This window comes from Anomalospiza imberbis, unplaced genomic scaffold, assembly GCF_031753505.1.
Source record: "Anomalospiza imberbis isolate Cuckoo-Finch-1a 21T00152 unplaced genomic scaffold, ASM3175350v1 scaffold_145, whole genome shotgun sequence".
In the NCBI taxonomy this organism is placed as follows: Eukaryota; Metazoa; Chordata; class Aves; order Passeriformes; family Viduidae; genus Anomalospiza; species Anomalospiza imberbis.
In genome coordinates this window covers 191,463-207,859 of record NW_027099780.1, presented here as the reverse complement: position 1 = coordinate 207,859, position 16,397 = coordinate 191,463, and the positions used below count along the sequence as shown (strand labels likewise).

General features: G+C 53.8%; 1 protein-coding gene across 1 annotated transcript; it reads left to right on the top strand.

The window, feature by feature from the left end:
• Nucleotides 1-386: 386 nt before the first annotated feature.
• On the top strand, nucleotides 387-15,328 carry LOC137466166 (putative lipid scramblase CLPTM1). Its single transcript, XM_068178020.1, has 7 exons — nucleotides 387-663; nucleotides 4,038-4,228; nucleotides 5,244-5,339; nucleotides 6,325-6,460; nucleotides 8,823-8,990; nucleotides 13,035-13,367; nucleotides 15,213-15,328. The coding sequence occupies exons 1-7, from the start codon at nucleotides 402-404 to the stop codon at nucleotides 15,326-15,328; spliced, it is 1,302 nt and encodes a 433-aa protein (XP_068034121.1). The 5' UTR covers nucleotides 387-401.
• The last annotated feature ends 1,069 nt before the right edge of the window (nucleotides 15,329-16,397 follow it).

Here is a 16,397-nt window from a genome sequence, read left to right as displayed (position 1 = left end):
CAATTTTTCCGGGTTTTGGGGGGTTTGCTGTGGATTTAACCCATTTTCCCAAGGGATTTCTCCCATTCCCAAGGGATTTCTTCCATTTCCAAAGGATTTATCCCCATTTTCCCAAGAGATTTATTCCATTCCCAATGGATTTATTCCCATTCCCAAGGGATTGATCCCATTTCCCCAAAGCATTTATCCCTTTCCCAAAGCATTTATCCCTTTCCCAAGGAATTTATCCCATTCCCAAGGGATTTATCCCCATTTTCCCAAGAGATTTATCCCATTCCCAAGCAATTTCTTATATTTCCCAAGGATTTATCCCATTCCCAAAAGGATTTATCCATTCCAAAGGATTTATCCCATTCCCACCGGATTTATCCCATTCCCAAGGATTTTATCCCATTTTCCCAATGGATTTATCCCATTCCCACTGGACTTTTCCCCATTCCCAAAGGATTCACCCCATTCCCACCGGATTTATCCCATTCCCGGTCCCTCCCAGCTCCGTCCGGGCCGGTTCCATCCCCGCATTCCCGGTTTTTCCCCCGTTTTCCCGGGATTTTTTCCCGTTTTTCCAGGTGGCTCTCCTGGAGACCAACCCGTACCTGCTGGCTCTCACCATCGTCGTCTCCATCGTCCACAGCGTCTTCGAGTTCCTGGCCTTCAAGAACGGTGACAATTCCCAACTTTTCCCGACTTTTCCTGGGAATTTCCTCCCGGGGACCCCCGTTCCCACAGACTCAGCCCCGTTTCCCTCTGTTTTCCCCTCGTTTTCCCCTCGTTTTTCACGGGAATTCTTGGCTTCGAGGAGCTGGAATTGTCTTTTCCCTCCATTCCCGGCGGGAATTTCCCCCTGGAATTCCTTTCCCAGCACACCCAGCCCCATTCCCAGTGGGAATTCTTTGCTTTAAGGACCACAAATTCCCTTTTCCCTCCATTCCCGTTGGGATTTTTTGCCCAAATTCCTTTTTTCCCCCATTCCCGTTGGGATTTTTTGCCCAAATTCCCTTTTCCCTCCCTTTTCCCTCCATTCCTGTTGGGATTTTTTGCCCAAATTCCTTTTCCCTCCATTCCTGTTGGGATTTTTTGCCCAAATCCCATTTCCCTCCATTCCTGTTGGGATTTTCCCCACATTCCCGTCGGGAATTCCCAGAAATTCCCGTTTTTCCGGCAGACATCCAGTTCTGGAACAGCCGGCAGTCCCTGGAGGGGCTCTCAAATTCCCAAATTTCGGATTTTTCCCTCCATTCCCATTGGGATTTTTTGCCCAAATTCCCTTTTCCCTCCATTCCTGTTGGGATTTTTTGCCCAAATCCCCATTTCCCTCCATTCCCATTGGGATTTTCCCCACATTCCCGTCAGGAATTCCAGAAATTCCCGTTTTTCCGGCAGACATCCAGTTCTGGAACAGCCGGCAGTCCCTGGAGGGGCTCTCAAATTCCCAAATTCCCTTTTTCCCCCATTTCCTGTTGGGATTTTTTGCCCAAATCCCCATTTCCCTCCATTCCCATTGGGATTTTCCCACATTCCCGTCGGGAATTCCCAGACATTCCCGTTCTTCCGGCAGACATCCAGTTCTGGAACAGCCGGCAGTCCCTGGAGGGGCTCTCAAATTCCCAAATTTCGGATCTTTCCCTCCATTCCCATTGGGATTTTTTGCCCAAATTCCCTTTTCCCTCCATTCCCGTTGGGATTTTTTGCCCAAATTCCCTTTTTCCCCCATTCCCGTTGGGATTTTTTGCCCAAATTCCCTTTTCCCTCCATTCCTGTTGGGATTTTTTGCCCAAATTCCCTTTTCCCTCCATTCCTGTTGGGATTTTTTGCCCAAATTCCCTTTTCCCTCCATTCCTGTTGGGATTTTTTGCCCAAATTCCCTTTTCCCTCCATTCCTGTTGGGATTTTTTGCCCAAATTCCCTTTCCCCTCCATTCCCGTTGGGATTTTTTGCCCAAATTCCCATTTCCCTCCATTCCTGTTGGGATTTTTTGCCCAAATTCCCATTTCCCTCCATTCCCGCTGGGATTTTCCCCACATTCCCGTCGGGAATTCCCAGACATTCCATTTTTCCGGCAGACATCCAGTTCTGGAACAGCCAGCAGTCCCTGGAGGGGCTCTCAAATTCCCAAATTCCCTTTTCCCTCCATTCCTGTTGGGATTTTTTGCCAAATTCCCTTTTCCCTCCATTCCTGTTGGGATTTTTTGCCCAAATTCCCTTTTTCCCCCATTCCCGTTGGGATTTTTTGCCCAAATTCCCTTTTCCCTCCATTCCTGTTGGGATTTTTTGCCCAAATCCCCATTTCCCTCCATTCCCGCTGGGATTTTCCCCACATTCCCGTCGGGAATTCCCAGACATTCCCGTTTTTCCGGCAGACATCCAGTTCTGGAACAGCCGGCAGTCCCTGGAGGGGCTCTCAAATTCCCAAATTTCGGATCTTTCCCTCCATTCCCATTGGGATTTTTTGCCCAAATTCCTTTTTCCCCCCATTCCTGTTGGGATTTTTTGCCCAAATTCCCTTTTCCCTCCATTCCTGTTGGGATTTTTTGCCCAAATCCCCATTTCCCTCCATTCCCATTGGGATTTTCCCCACATTCCCGTCAGGAATTCCCAGAAATTCCCGTTTTTCGGCAGACATCCAGTTCTGGAACAGCCGGCAGTCCCTGGAGGGGCTCTCAAATTCCCAAATTTAGGATCTTTCCCTCCATTCCCGTTGGGATTTTTTGCCCAAATTCCCTTTTTCCCCCATTCCCGTTGGGATTTTTTGCCCAAATTCCCTTTTCCCTCCATTCCTGTTGGGATTTTTTGCCCAAATTCCTTTTCCCTCCATTCCTGTTGGGATTTTTTTGCCCAAATTCCCTTTTCCCTCCATTCCTGTTGGGATTTTTTGCCCAAATCCCCATTTCCCTCCATTCCCATTGGGATTTTCCCCACATTCCCGTCGGGAATTCCCAGACATTCCCGTTTTTCCGCAGACATCCAGTTCTGGAACAGCCGGCAGTCCCTGGAGGGCTCTCAAATTCCCAAATTCCCTTTTTCCCCCATTCCTGTTGGGATTTTTTGCCCAAATCCCCATTTCCCTCCATTCCCATTGGGATTTTCCCCACATTCCCGTCAGGAATTCCCAGAAATTCCCGTTTTTTCCGCAGACATCCAGTTCTGGAACAGCCGGCAGTCCCTGGAGGGGCTCTCAAATTCCCAAATTTCGGATCTTTCCCTCCATTCCCATTGGGATTTTTTGCCCAAATTCCTTTTTCCCCCCATTCCTGTTGGGATTTTTTGCCAAATTCCTTTTCCCTCCATTCCTGTTGGGATTTTTTGCCCAAATCCCCATTTCCCTCCATTCCCATTGGGATTTTCCCCACATTCCCGTCAGGAATTCCCAGAAATTCCCGTTTTTCCGGCAGACATCCAGTTCTGGAACAGCCGGCAGTCCCTGGAGGGGCTCTCAAATTCCCAAATTTAGGATCTTTCCCTCCATTCCCGTTGGGATTTTTTGCCCAAATTCCCTTTTTCCCCCATTCCCGTTGGGATTTTTTGCCCAAATTCCCTTTTCCCTCCATTCCTGTTGGGATTTTTTGCCCAAATTCCCTTTTCCCCTCCATTCCTGTTGGGATTTTTTGCCCAAATTCCCTTTTTCCCCCATTCCCGTTGGGATTTTTTGCCCAAATTCCCTTTTCCCCTCCATTCCTGTTGGGATTTTTTGCCCAAATCCCCATTTCCCTCCATTCCCGCTGGGATTTTCCCCACATTCCCGTCGGGAATTCCCAGACATTCCCGTTTTTCCCGGCAGACATCCAGTTCTGGAACAGCCGGCAGTCCCTGGAGGGGCTCTCAAATTCCCAAATTTCGGATCTTTCCCTCCATTCCCATTGGGATTTTTTGCCCAAATTCCTTTTTCCCCCCATTCCTGTTGGGATTTTTGCCCAAATTCCCTTTTCCCTCCATTCCTGTTGGGATTTTTTGCCCAAATCCCCATTTCCCTCCATTCCCGCTGGGATTTTCCCCACATTCCCGTCGGGAATTCCCAGACATTCCCGTTTTTCCGGCAGACATCCAGTTCTGGAACAGCCGGCAGTCCCTGGAGGGGCTCTCGGTGCGCTCCGTGTTCTTCGGCGTGTTCCAGTCGCTCGTGGTGCTGCTCTACATCCTGGACAACGAGACCAACGTGGTGGTGCAGCTCAGCGTGCTCGTGGGGCTGCTCATCGACCTCTGGAAGATCACCAAGGTCATGGACGTCAGGGTCAGTTTGGGGCCAAAACGGGGAAATCGGGAAAAAGCGAAAAAATGGGGGAAAAACTAAAAAAAGGGGGGAAAATGGGGGGAAAACGGGAAAAAACGGGGGGAAAATGGGGAAAAACGAGGTCAGCGTGCTCGTGGGGCTGCTCATCGACGTCTGGAGGATCACCAAGGTCATGGACAGCAGGGTCAGTTTGGAGGAAAACGGGAAAAAGGGTAAAAAATGGGAAAAAACTGAAAAAATGGCAAAAATTGGGAAAAAACCAGCCAAAAAATAGAAAAAATCCGGGGGAAAATGGGAAAAAATTCTGGGAAAAATGGGGAATAAAAGCAAAAATCATGGAAAAAATGGGGGAAAAAACAGGGAAGAACACGAAAAAATAGGGGGAAAACGGGGAGAAAATGTGAAAAATTAAGGGAAAAAAACTGGAAAAATCCGGGAAAAGAATGAGGAAAAAAGTGGGGAAAAACACGGGAAGAAAACGGGCAAAAAAGAGGAAAAGAGAAAAAACTGGGGAAAAAGGGAGAAAAATGGAAAAAGCCAGGACCAGATTTTCCTGGAGAGTTTTTTTTTTGGATTTTCCCAGTTTTCTGATGGATTAAATTGGGATTTTCCCATTTTTCCGCGGGGTTTATTTGGGACTTTCCTGGAGAGGTTTTTTTTTGGATTTTCCTGTTTTCCTGATGGATTAAATTGGGAATTTCCGTTTTCCCCGTGGGGTTTATTCAGGATTTTCTTGGAGAGGTTTTTTTGGGATTTTTCCCGTTTTCCCGTGGGGTTCATTTGGGATTTTCCAGGAGAGGTTTTTTTTTGGGGATTTTCCCGTTTTCCCGATGGTTCATTTGGGATTTTTCCAAGGGTTTTTTTGGGGATTTTCCCATTCTCCTGCGGGTTTTTTTTGGGATTTTCCCATTTTCCCGTGGGTTTCATTTGAGATTTTCCTGGAGAGGTGGTTTTTTTTTTGGGATTTTCCCATTTTCCTGCGGGGTTCATTTGGGATTTCTGGGATTTCTGGCAGCTGGACCGGGAGCAGCGCCTGGCCGGGCTCTTCCCCCGGCCGCGCTTCACCGACAAATCCACCTACGTGGAGTCCTCCACCAAGGTCTACGATGACGTGAGTCGGGAACGGGGCAGGAATTCCCGGAACGGCCCCAAATCCGTGGGAAACGGCCCCAAATCCGTGGGAACGGCTCCAAATCCATGGGAAACGGCCCCAAATCCATGGGAAACGGCCCCAAATCCGTGGGAAATGGCCCCAATCCGTGGGAAATGGCCCCAAATCCATGGGAAATGGACCCAAATCCATGGGAAACGGCCCCAAATCCATGGGAAATGGATCCAAATCTGTGGGAAACGACCCCAAATCCCCGGGAATGGCCCCAAATCCGTGGGAAATGGACCCAAATCCATGGGAAACGGCCCTAAATCCATGGGAAATGGCCCCAAATCCATGGGAAATGGATCCAAATCCATGGGAAACGGCCCCAAATCCATGGGAAACGGCCCCAAATCCGTGGGAAATGGATCCAAATCCATAGGAAACGGCCCAAAATCCGTGGGAAATGGATCCAAATCTGTGGGAAACGACCCCAAATCCCCGGGAATGGCCCCAAATCCGTGGGAAATGGACCCAAATCCATGGGAAACGGCCCTAAATCCATGGGAAATGGCCCCAAATCCATGGGAAATGGATCCAAATCCGTGGGAAACGACCCCAAATCCATGGGAAATGGACCCAGAATTCCTGAGAATGGCCCCAAACAGACACGGAATTCCCATGGGATCCCCCAAAATCGCCCGGGATTCCCGGGAATGACCCAAATTGACCCAGAATTCCCAGGAATGACCCAAATTGACCCAGAATTCCCGGGAATGACCCAAATGGAACCAGAATTCCCGGGAATGACCCCAAATGGAGAAGGAGTTAACCCAGAATTCCCGGGAATGACCCAAATGGACCCAGAATTCCAGGACTGACCCCAAATGGATGGAAACCACCCCAGAAACCCCAGCAATGACCCCGAACCCGCCCCAGAGCCCCCCCGGAGCTGCTCCCCCCGTGCTGAGGCCGGGTTTTGGGGGCAATTCCGGGTTTCCAGATGGCGTTCCGGTACCTGTCCTGGATCCTGTTCCCGCTGCTGGGCTGCTACGCCGTGTACAGCCTGCTCTACCTGGAGCACAAGGGCTGGTACTCGTGGGTGCTCAGCATGCTCTACGGCTTCCTGCTCACCTTCGGTGAGTCCCCAGCGTGCCCCAGAGGGCCCCCAAACACCGCCCGGAACGTCCCAAAATATCCCTGAAAAATTCTCCAAAGGGCCCCAAAACACCGCCCGGAACGTCCCCGAAATGTCCCTGAAAAATTCCCCAAAGGGCCCCGAAACGTCCCCGAAATGTCCCTGAAAAATCCACAAAGGGCCCCGAAACGTCCCCGAAATGTCCTGAAAAATCCACAAATGGCCCCGAAACGTCCCGAAACATCCCCAAAAAATCCCCAAAGGGCCCCGAAACACCGCCCGAAACGTCCCCGAAATGTCCCTGAAAAATCCCCAAAAGGTCCCGAAACGTCCCCGAAATGTCCCTGAAAAATCCACAAATGGCCCCGAAACGTCCCCGAAATATCCCTGAAAAATTCCCAAAATGGCCCCAAAATACCTCCCAAAATGTCCCTGAAAAATCCACAAATGGCCCCCAAACACCGCCTGAAACGTCCCCCGAAACATCCCCGAAAAATCCCCAAAGGGCCCCGAAACACCGCCCGAAACGTCCCCGAAATGTCCCTGAAAAATCCACAAACGGCCCCGAAACACCGCCCGAAACACCGCCCGAAATGTCCCTGAAAAATCCCCAAAGGGCCCCGAAACACCGCCCAAAACGTCCCCGAAATATCCCTGAAAAATTCCCAAAATGGCCCCAAAATACCTCCCAAAATGTCCCTGGAAAATCCACAAATGGCCCCGAAATACTCCCTGAAATGTCCCTGAGAAATTCCCAAAATGTTCCTGAAACGTTCCCAAAAAACTCCCAAAATGTCCCTGAAATGTTCCGGAAACATCCCTGAAAAATTCCCAAAATGGCCCCGAAAATCCCCAAAAAATCCTGAAATATTCCCAAAATATTCCCAAAACGTTTCTTGAAATATCCCTGGAAATGTTCCCGAAATATCCCCAAAATGTTCCCAAAATGGTCCCAAAACTGATGCTCACCTGCAAACCCCCACAGCTTCACCTCCAAACCCCAAAAAATGCTCCCAAATCCCTAAATCACCTCGGAAATCCCCAAAAATCGTTCCCAAATCCCCCAAAACATTCCCAAAATTCAGAGAAACGTCCCCAAATCCCCGGGAACTTCCCAAATCCCGGTTTTTTCCAGGATTTATCACCTGGGATGAATCTACTACGAGCTCCTGTCCACGGTCCCTCAACTCCTTCACCCTAAAATTCCCAGAATTGTTCTAAAACACCCAAAAATCGTTCCAAACCCCCAAATCACCCGGAAATCCCCAGAAATCGTTCCCAATCCCCCAAACCAATCCCAAATCCCAAATTTCCCTCAGGGTTCATCACCACTACAAGCTCCAGTCCATGGTCCCTCAACTCCTTCACCTCCAAACCCCCAAATCCACTCCCAAACCCCCAAATCACCCCGGAAATCCCCCGAAATCGTTACCAAATCTCCTAAATCCCGATGTTCCCGCAGGGTTCATCACCATGACCCCGCAGCTGTTCATCAACTACAACCTCCAGTCCATGGTCCCTCAACTCCTTCACCTCCAAACCCCCAAAACCGCTCCCAAACCCCCAAAAACGGCTCCCAAACCCCCAAATCACCCCGGAAATCCCCAGAAATCGTTCCCAAATCCCCCAAATCCCGATGTTTCCCCAGGGTTCATCACCATGACCCCGCAGCTGTTCATCAACTACAACCTCCAGTCCATGGTCCCTCAACTCCTTCACCTCCAAACCCCCAAAAAGGCTCCCAAACCCCCAAAAACGGCTCCCAAACCCCCAAATCACCCCGGAAACCCCCCGAAATCGTTCCCAAATCCCCCAAACCGCTCCCAAATCCCGATGTTTCCCCAGGGTTCATCACCATGACCCCGCAGCTGTTCATCAACTACAACCTCCAGTCCATGGTCCCTCAGCTCCTTCACCTCCAAACCCCCAAAACCGCTCCCAAACCCCCAAAAAACGGCTCCCAAACCCCCAAATCACCCCGGAAATCCCCCGAAATCGTTCCCAAATCCCCCAAATCCCGATGTTCCCGCAGGGTTCATCACCATGACCCCGCAGCTGTTCATCAACTACAACCTCCAGCCCATGGTCCCTCAAGTCCTTCACCTCCAAACCCCCAAAAACGGCTCCCAAACCCCCAAATGACCCGGAAATCCCCCGAAATTGTTCCCAAATCTCCCAAATCCGATGTTTCCCCTGCGTTCATCACCATGACCCCCGCAGCTGTTCATCAACTACAACCTCCAGCCCATGGTCCCTCAAGTCCTTCACCTCCAAACCCCCAAAAACGGCTCCCAAACCCCCAAATCACCCCTGAAACCCCCCGAAATCGTTCCCAAATCCCCCAAATCCCGATGTTTCCCCAGGGTTCATCACCATGACCCCGCAGCTGTTCATCAACTACAAGCTGCAGTCGGTGGCGCACCTGCCCTGGCGCATGCTCACCTACAAAGCGCTCAACACCTTCATCGACGACCTGTTCGCCTTCGTCATCAAGATGCCCATGATGTACAGGATAGGCTGCCTGCGGGACGGTACGGGGGATTTGGGGGGATCTGGGGGGATTTTGGGGGATTTTGGGGTTCCAGAAGGGAGTTTTGGGGTTCTACAGAGGCATTTTGGGGATTTGAGATGAAGTTTTGCGGATTTGAGATGGAGTTTTGGAGATTTGAGATGGAGTTTTGGGGGTTCCAGGTGCCCATGATGTACAGGACAGGCTGCCTGCGGGACGGTACGGGGGACCTGGGGGGATTTTGGGGTTCCAGAAGGGAGTTTTGGGCTTCTAGAAGGGAGTTTGGGGGTTCTAGATGGAAATTTGGGAGATCTGAGATGGAGTTTTGGGATTTGAGATGGAGTTTTGGAGATTTGAGATGGAGTTTTGGAGATTTGAGATGGAGTTTTGGGGATTTGAGAGGGAATTTTGGGGATTTGAGATGGAGTTTTGGAGATTTGAGATGGAGTTTTGGGATTTGAGATGGAGTTTTGGATTTGAGATGGAGTTTTGGGATTTGAGATGAAGTTTTGGGATTTGAGATGGAGTTTGGGGATTTGAGATGGAGTTTTGGGGATTTGAGATGGAGTTTTGGGGATTTGAGATGGAGTTTTAGGGATTTGAGATGGAGTTTGGGGATTTGAGATGGAGTTTTAGGGATTTGAGATGGAGTTTTGGAGATTTGAGATGGAGTTTTGGGATTTGAGATGGAGTTTTGGGGATTTGAGATGGAGTTTGGGATTTGAGATGGAATTTGGGGATTTGAGATGGAGTTTTGGAGATTTGAGATGGAGTTTTGGGATTTGAGATGGAGTTTGGGGATTTGAGATGGAGTTTTGGGGATTTGAGATGGAGTTTTGGGGATTTGAGATGGAGTTTTGGGATTTGAGATGGAGTTTTGGGATTTGAGATGGAGTTTTGGAGATTTGAGATGGAGTTTTGGGGATTTGAGATGGAGTTTTGGGGATTTGAGATGGAGTTTTGGGATTTGAGATGGAGTTTGGGGGTTTGAGATGGAGTTTTGGAGATTTGAGATGGAGTTTGGGGATTTGAGATGGAGTTTTGGGGATTTGAGATGGAGTTTTGGGATTTGAGATGGAGTTTTGGGATTTGAGATGGAGTTTTGGGATTTGAGAGGAGTTTTAGGGATTTGAGATGGAGTTTTGGGATTTGAGATGGATTTCTGAGGGTTCCAGATGCCCATGATGTACAGGACAGGCTGCCTGCGGGATGGTATGGGGGATTTGGGGTTCTAGAACGAATTTTGGGGAATTTGGCGGGATTTGGGGGTTCTAGATATATAGATAACCCCAAATAACCCCAAATCATCCCAAATAATTCCCAAATCTCCCCAAATAATCTCCGAATAAATCCCGAATAACCCCAAATAAATTCCAAATTTCTCCCAAATTTCCCGGCACAAATCCCAAATAACGCCAAATTCCCCCGAATAAACCCCGAATCCCCCCAAATTCCCCCCGAATCCCCCCGAATTCCCCCGAATAAATCCCAAATCCCCCCGAATCCCCCCGAATAAACCCCCGAATCCCCCCAAATCCCCCAAATCCCCCCCAAATCCCCCCGAATTCGCCCCAAATCCCCCCGAATTCCCCCCAAATCCCCCCGCATTCCTCCAAATCCCCCCAAAGCCCCCCGAAAACCCCCCGAATTCCCCCCGAATCTCCCCGAATAAACCCCAAATTCCCCCGAATCCCCCCGAATTCCCCCCAAATCCCCCCAAATTCCCCCCGAATCCCCCCAAATTCCCCCCAATCCCCCCGAATCCCCCTGAATTCCCCCCAAATTCCCCCGAATTCCCCCCAAATCCCCCCGCATTCCTCCAAATCCCCCCGAATCACCCCGAATAAACCCCGAATTCCCCCCGAATTCCCCCGAATTCCCCCCCAAATCCCCCGAATTCCCCCCAAATCCCCCCGCATTCCTCCAAATCCCCCCGAATCCCCCCGAAATCCCCCCGAATTCCCCCCGAATCTCCCCGAATAAACCCCAAATTCCCCCGAATCCCCCCGAATTCCCCCCAAATTCCCCCCAATCCCCCGAATCCCCCTGAATTCCCCCCAAATTCCCCCGAATTCCCCCCAAATCCCCCCGCATTCCTCCAAATCCCCCCGAATCACCCCGAATAAACCCCGAATTCCCCCCAAATCCCCCGAATTCCCCCGAATCCTCCCAAATCCCTCCGCAATCCCCCCAATTCCCCCCAAATCCCCTCGAATAAACCCCCAAATCCCCCAAATTTCCCCCAAATCCCCCCGAATTCCCCCCAAATCCCCCCGAATTCCCCCAAATTCCCCCCAAATTCCCCCCGAATTCCCCCCAGTTCCTCCCGAATCCCCCCCAAATCCCCCCGAATCCCCCCAAATCCCCCCGAATCCCCCCGAATTCCCCCCAAATCCCCCCGAATCCCCCCAAATTCCCCCAAATCCCCCGAATTCTCCCCAAATCCCCCCGCATTCCTCCAAATCCCCCCAAATTCCCCCAAATCCCCCCGAATCCCCCCCGAATCCCCCGAATTCTCCCCAAATCCCCCCGCATTCCTCCAAATCCCCCGAATCCCCCCCGAATCCCCCCGAATTCTCCCCAAATCCCCCCGCATTCCTCCAAATCCCCCCAAATCCACGCGAATAAACCCCGAATCCCCCCAAATCCCTCTGCATTCCCCCGAATTCCCCCCAAATCCCCCGAATCCCCCCGAATTCCCCCAAATCCCCCCGAATTCCCCCCAAATCTCCCCGAATTCCCCCCAAATCCCCCGAATTCCCCCGAATCCCCCGCATTCCTACAAATCCCCCCGAATCACCCCGAATAAACCCCGAATTCCCCCCAAATCCCCCCGAATTCCCCCGAATCCTCCCCAAATCCCTCCGCAATCCCCCAATTCCCCCCAAATCCCCTCGAATAAACCCCAAATCCCCCCAAATTTCCCCCAAATCCCCCCGAATTCCCCCCAAATCCCCCCGAATTCCCCCAAATTCCCCCCAAATTCCCCCCGAATTCCCCCCAGTTCCTCCCGAATCCCCCCAAATCCCCCGAATCCCCCCAAATCCCCCCGAATTCCCCCCAAATCCCCCCGAATCCCCCCAAATTCCCCCAAATCCCCCCGAATCCCCCCGAATTCTCCCCAAATCCCCCCGCATTCCTCCAAATCCCCCCAAATTCCCCCAAATCCCCCCGAATCCCCCCCGAATCCCCCCGAATTCTCCCAAATCCCCCCGCATTCCTCCAAATCCCCCCGAATCCCCCCCGAATCCCCCCGAATTCTCCCCAAATCCCCCCGCATTCCTCCAAATCCCCCCAAATCCACGCGAATAAACCCCGAATCCCCCCAAATCCCTCCGCATTCCCCCGAATTCCCCCCAAATCCCCCCGAATCCCCCCAAATTCCCCCAAATCCCCCCGAATCCCCCCGAATTCTCCCCAAATCCCCCCGCATTCCTCCAAATCCCCCCGAATTCCCCCGAATCCCCCCCAAATCCCTCCGCATTCCCCCGAATTCCCCCCAAATCCCCCGAATCCCCCCGAATAAACCCCAAATCCCCCCGAATCCCCCCGAATAAACCCCAAATCCCCCCGAATCCCCCCGAATAAACCCCAAATCCCCCCGAATCCCCCCGAATCCCCCCCAAATCCCCCCGAATTCCCCTGAATCCCCCCAAATCCCCCCGAATAAACCCCCAATCCCCCCGAATTCCCCCCGAATCCCCCGAATCCCCCCAAATTCCCCAAATCCCCCCGAATTCCCCCCAAATCTCCCGAATTCCCTCCAAATCCCCCCGAATTCCCCCGAATCCCCCCAAATTCCCCCCCGAATTCCCCCCAAATCTCCCCGAATAAACCCCAAATTCCCCCAAATTCCCCCCAAATCCCCCCGCATTCCTCCAAATCCCCCCAAATCCCCTCGAATAAACCCCGAATCCCCCAAATGCCCCCAAATTCCCCCCGAATCCCCTGAATTCCCCCAAATCCCCCGAATTCCCCCCAAATCTCCCCGAATCCCCCCAAATTCCCCCCGAATCCCCCCGAGTTCCCCCCCCCCCCCGAGTGACGGCGGCCGCCCCCTCGGCAGACGTGGTGTTCTTCATCTACCTGTACCAGCGCTGGATCTACCGCGTGGACCCCACGCGCGTCAACGAATTCGGCGGCACCGGCGAGGCCCCAGAGCCCCCCCCAGCCCCCCCCGGGCTGCCCCCTCCCCCACAGCGCTGCCCCCCGCCCCTCCCCCCGCCCCGCCCAAGCCCCCCGAGGAGAAGAAGGAGGATTGAGCGCCCCTCCCCCCCCCCCACCCCCACGGCCACTCCCAACATCATCCCCCCCCCCCCCAAAAAAAAGCCAAAAATTGGGAGCGCGAGAGGGGTGGGGGCGGGGCGGGGCCCCTCCCGCTTTTCCCGGCTCCCCATTGGCCAGCTGGGATTTTGGGGGGGGGGGGGGGGGGTGGGGAGGGAGGGAGGAGGAGGGGGTTTGGGGGGAGGGGATGTCCCGTGCCCCCCCCCCCCCCCCAGCCCCGCCCGGTGTCCGGTGTCACCTCCCGGTGTTGTCGCGTCCCTGTCGTGCTCCATGCATCCATCGTCGGTGTGGTAGGAAAAAGTGTCCGCGGAGCCATAAAGAGCTGATTTCACCCCAAAACCGGCCCGGCCGCATCTCCTGGGCAGGGGGGGCTTCGGGGGGGGGATGGGGGGTCCCGATTTTGGGGAGAGTTTCCCGCTTTTTAGGGAAATTTCCCATTTTTTAGGGAATTTTCCCGCTTTTTTAGGGAATTTTCCCGTTTTTTTAGGGAATTTTCCCGCTTTTTTTGGGAGATTTTCCCACGTTTTAAGGAGATTTCCCACTTTTAGGGAGATTTTCCTGCTTTTTTGGGAGATGTTCCCTCTTTTAGGGGAGATTTTTCCCACTTTTAGGGGAGATTTTCCCACTTTTTGGGGAGAGTTTCCCGCTTTTTTAGGGAATTTTCCCGCTTTTTTAGGGAATTTTCCCGCTTTTTTAGGGAGATTTCCTACTTTTAGGGAGATTTTCCTGCTTTTTTGGGAGATTTTCCCACTTTTTGGGGAGAGTTTCCCGCTTTTTTAGGGAATTTTCCCGTTTTTTTAGGGAGATTTCCCACTTTAGGGGAGATTTTCCCTCTTTTAGGGGACATTTTCCCGCTTTTAGGGAGATTTTCCCACTTTTTTTGGAGATTTTCCCACTTTTGGGGGAATTATTCCCATTTTTTGGGGAGATTTTCCCACTTTTTTGGAAATTTCCCCACTTTTTAAGGAGATTTCCCACTTTTAGGGAGATTTCCCACTTTTTGGGGAGAGTTTCCCGCTTTTTTAGGGAATTTTCCCACTTTTTTGGGAAATTTTCCCACTTTTTTAAGGAGATTTTCCCACTTTTTGGGGAGATTTTCCCACATTTTGGGGAGATTTTCCCGCTTTTGGGGGAATTATTCCCATTTTTTGGGGAGGTTTTCCCACTTTTTGGGGAGATTTTCCCACTTTTTGGGGAATTTTCCTGCTTTTTTTAGGGATATTTTCCAACTTTTGGAAGGATTTCCCTGCTTTTTTGGAGAGGGTTCCCATTTTGGGGGGATTTTCCCACTTTTTTTGGGGAGATTTTCCCGCTTTTAGGGAGATTATTCCACTTTTCTGGGGGGGTTTTCCAGCTTTTTTTTTGGGGGGGGGGGTCGTCTCATTTTTGGGGGGATTTTCCCACTTTTTTTTCACCGGGGAGGGGTCCCGGTAATTCAGGGAAGGGTCCCGGTAATTTGGGGGGGGGTCCCGGTGATTCGGGGGTGTCCCGGTAATTCGGGGGGGGTCCCGGTAATTCGGGGGGGGTCTCGATAATTTGGGGGGGTCCCGGTAATTCGAGGAAGGGTCCCGGTGATTCGGGGGGGGGTCCCGGTAATTTGGGGAGGGGTCCCGGTGATTCGGGGGGGTCCCGGTAATTTGGGGAGGGGTCCCGGTGATTCGGGGGGCTCCCGGTAATTTGGGAAGGGGTCCCGGTGATTCGGGGGGGGGTCCCGGTTATTTTGGGGGGGGGGGTCCCGGTAATTTGGGGAGGGGTCCCGGTGATTCGGGGGGGTCCCGGTAATTTGGGGGGGGGGTCCCGGTGATTCGGGGGGTCCCGGTAATTTGGGGGGGTGTCCCGGGGGTCCCTCCCGGGCCGGTCCCGGTCCCGCTGTTGGATTCTGGGCCTGGGGGGGGGGTCCCGGTAATTTTGGGGGGGGGTCCGGGTGTCTCTCCGTGTCCCCCTCCCCCCCTCCCGCCAGTCACGTGTCTCTGGCAGCGGCCCCGCCCCCCGGCCACGTGCCCCGAGCAGGCCCCGCCCCCTCACGTGTCCCAGCACCGGCACCGCGGCCGCACGTGTCGCGCGGAGGACACGTGACCTGAAGAGGGCGCTCCCATTGGTCGATGGAGCTGTCGGTCAAACCTGGGGGTGGGGCTTGGGTGGGGCTTGGGGGAGGCCGGGATTTTGCCCCCGCCCCCAGAACCGGGACCGGCACCGGAACCCCCGAACGGGACCGGGACCGGGATCCCCTGACCGGGGCCGGCACCGGAGATCCACGAATCGGAGCCCCGGACCGGGACCTCCGAACGGGACCGGGATCGGGACCCCTTGACCGGGGCCGGCACCGGAGATCCACGAATCGGAGCCCCGGACCGGGACCTCCGAACGGGACCGGGACCGGGATCCCCTGACCGGGACTGGCACCGGAGATCCACGAATCGGAGCCTCGGACCAGGACCGGGACCAGAGCCCCCAAACGGGATCAGCATCAGAACCCCCGAAAGGGACCGGGACCGGGACCGGACCGGGATCTCCTGACCGGGACTGGCACCGGCACCGGAGATCCACGGATCGGAGCCCAGGACCGCGACCTCTGAACGGGACCGGTACCGTATCCCCGGCACCGGAGTCCCCGGGTGGGGACCGAGAGCGGAGCTCCGGGACCGGGAACCCCTGCCAGTACCGGTTCCGGAGCCCCCGGGACTCCCTGACCGGTACCGGCCCCGATCGCGGATCGGGTCCGACCGCAGCGGTACCGGAGCCAGGCAGGTACGGGGGTGGGGACACGGGGAACGGGAGGATTTGGGGACAGGCGACACCGGGGGGCACGGGGGACATTGGGGGGCCACGACCCCCCGCTGTCACCGGGCCACCAACGCCCCCCCCGCCAGGGTCCCCGTGTCCCCGATGCCGGACGAGCCGGGGGTGGCCCCGGAGGTGGCCCCGGGGTCCCCCCTGTCCCCGAACCCCACGGGGACCCCCCGGAAAGGGGCGCGGCCCCCCCCGGGCAGCGACTCCGAGCACGATTCGGGATTTTCAGGTAGGTGGGGGCGGGGCTCGTCCCGGGGGTCCCGGTCCCGGGGGTCCCGTCCCGAGGGTCCCGTCCCTTGTCCTGGGGGTCCTGTCCCTTATCCTAGTCCTTTGTCCCGGTCCCGGTGGTCCCGTC

Excerpts from the sequence above, each read along its gene's own strand:
- LOC137466166 (XM_068178020.1), top strand. The coding sequence starts at position 402 with ATGGATTTATCCCATTCCCACTGGACTTTTCCCCATTCCCAAAGGATT. Across the intron at positions 4,229-5,243 it reads CCAAGGTCATGGACGTCAGG|CTGGACCGGGAGCAGCGCCT; the intron begins GTCAGTTTGGGG and ends GATTTCTGGCAG. Across the intron at positions 6,461-8,822 it reads CGGCTTCCTGCTCACCTTCG|GGTTCATCACCATGACCCCG; the intron begins GTGAGTCCCCAG and ends ATGTTTCCCCAG.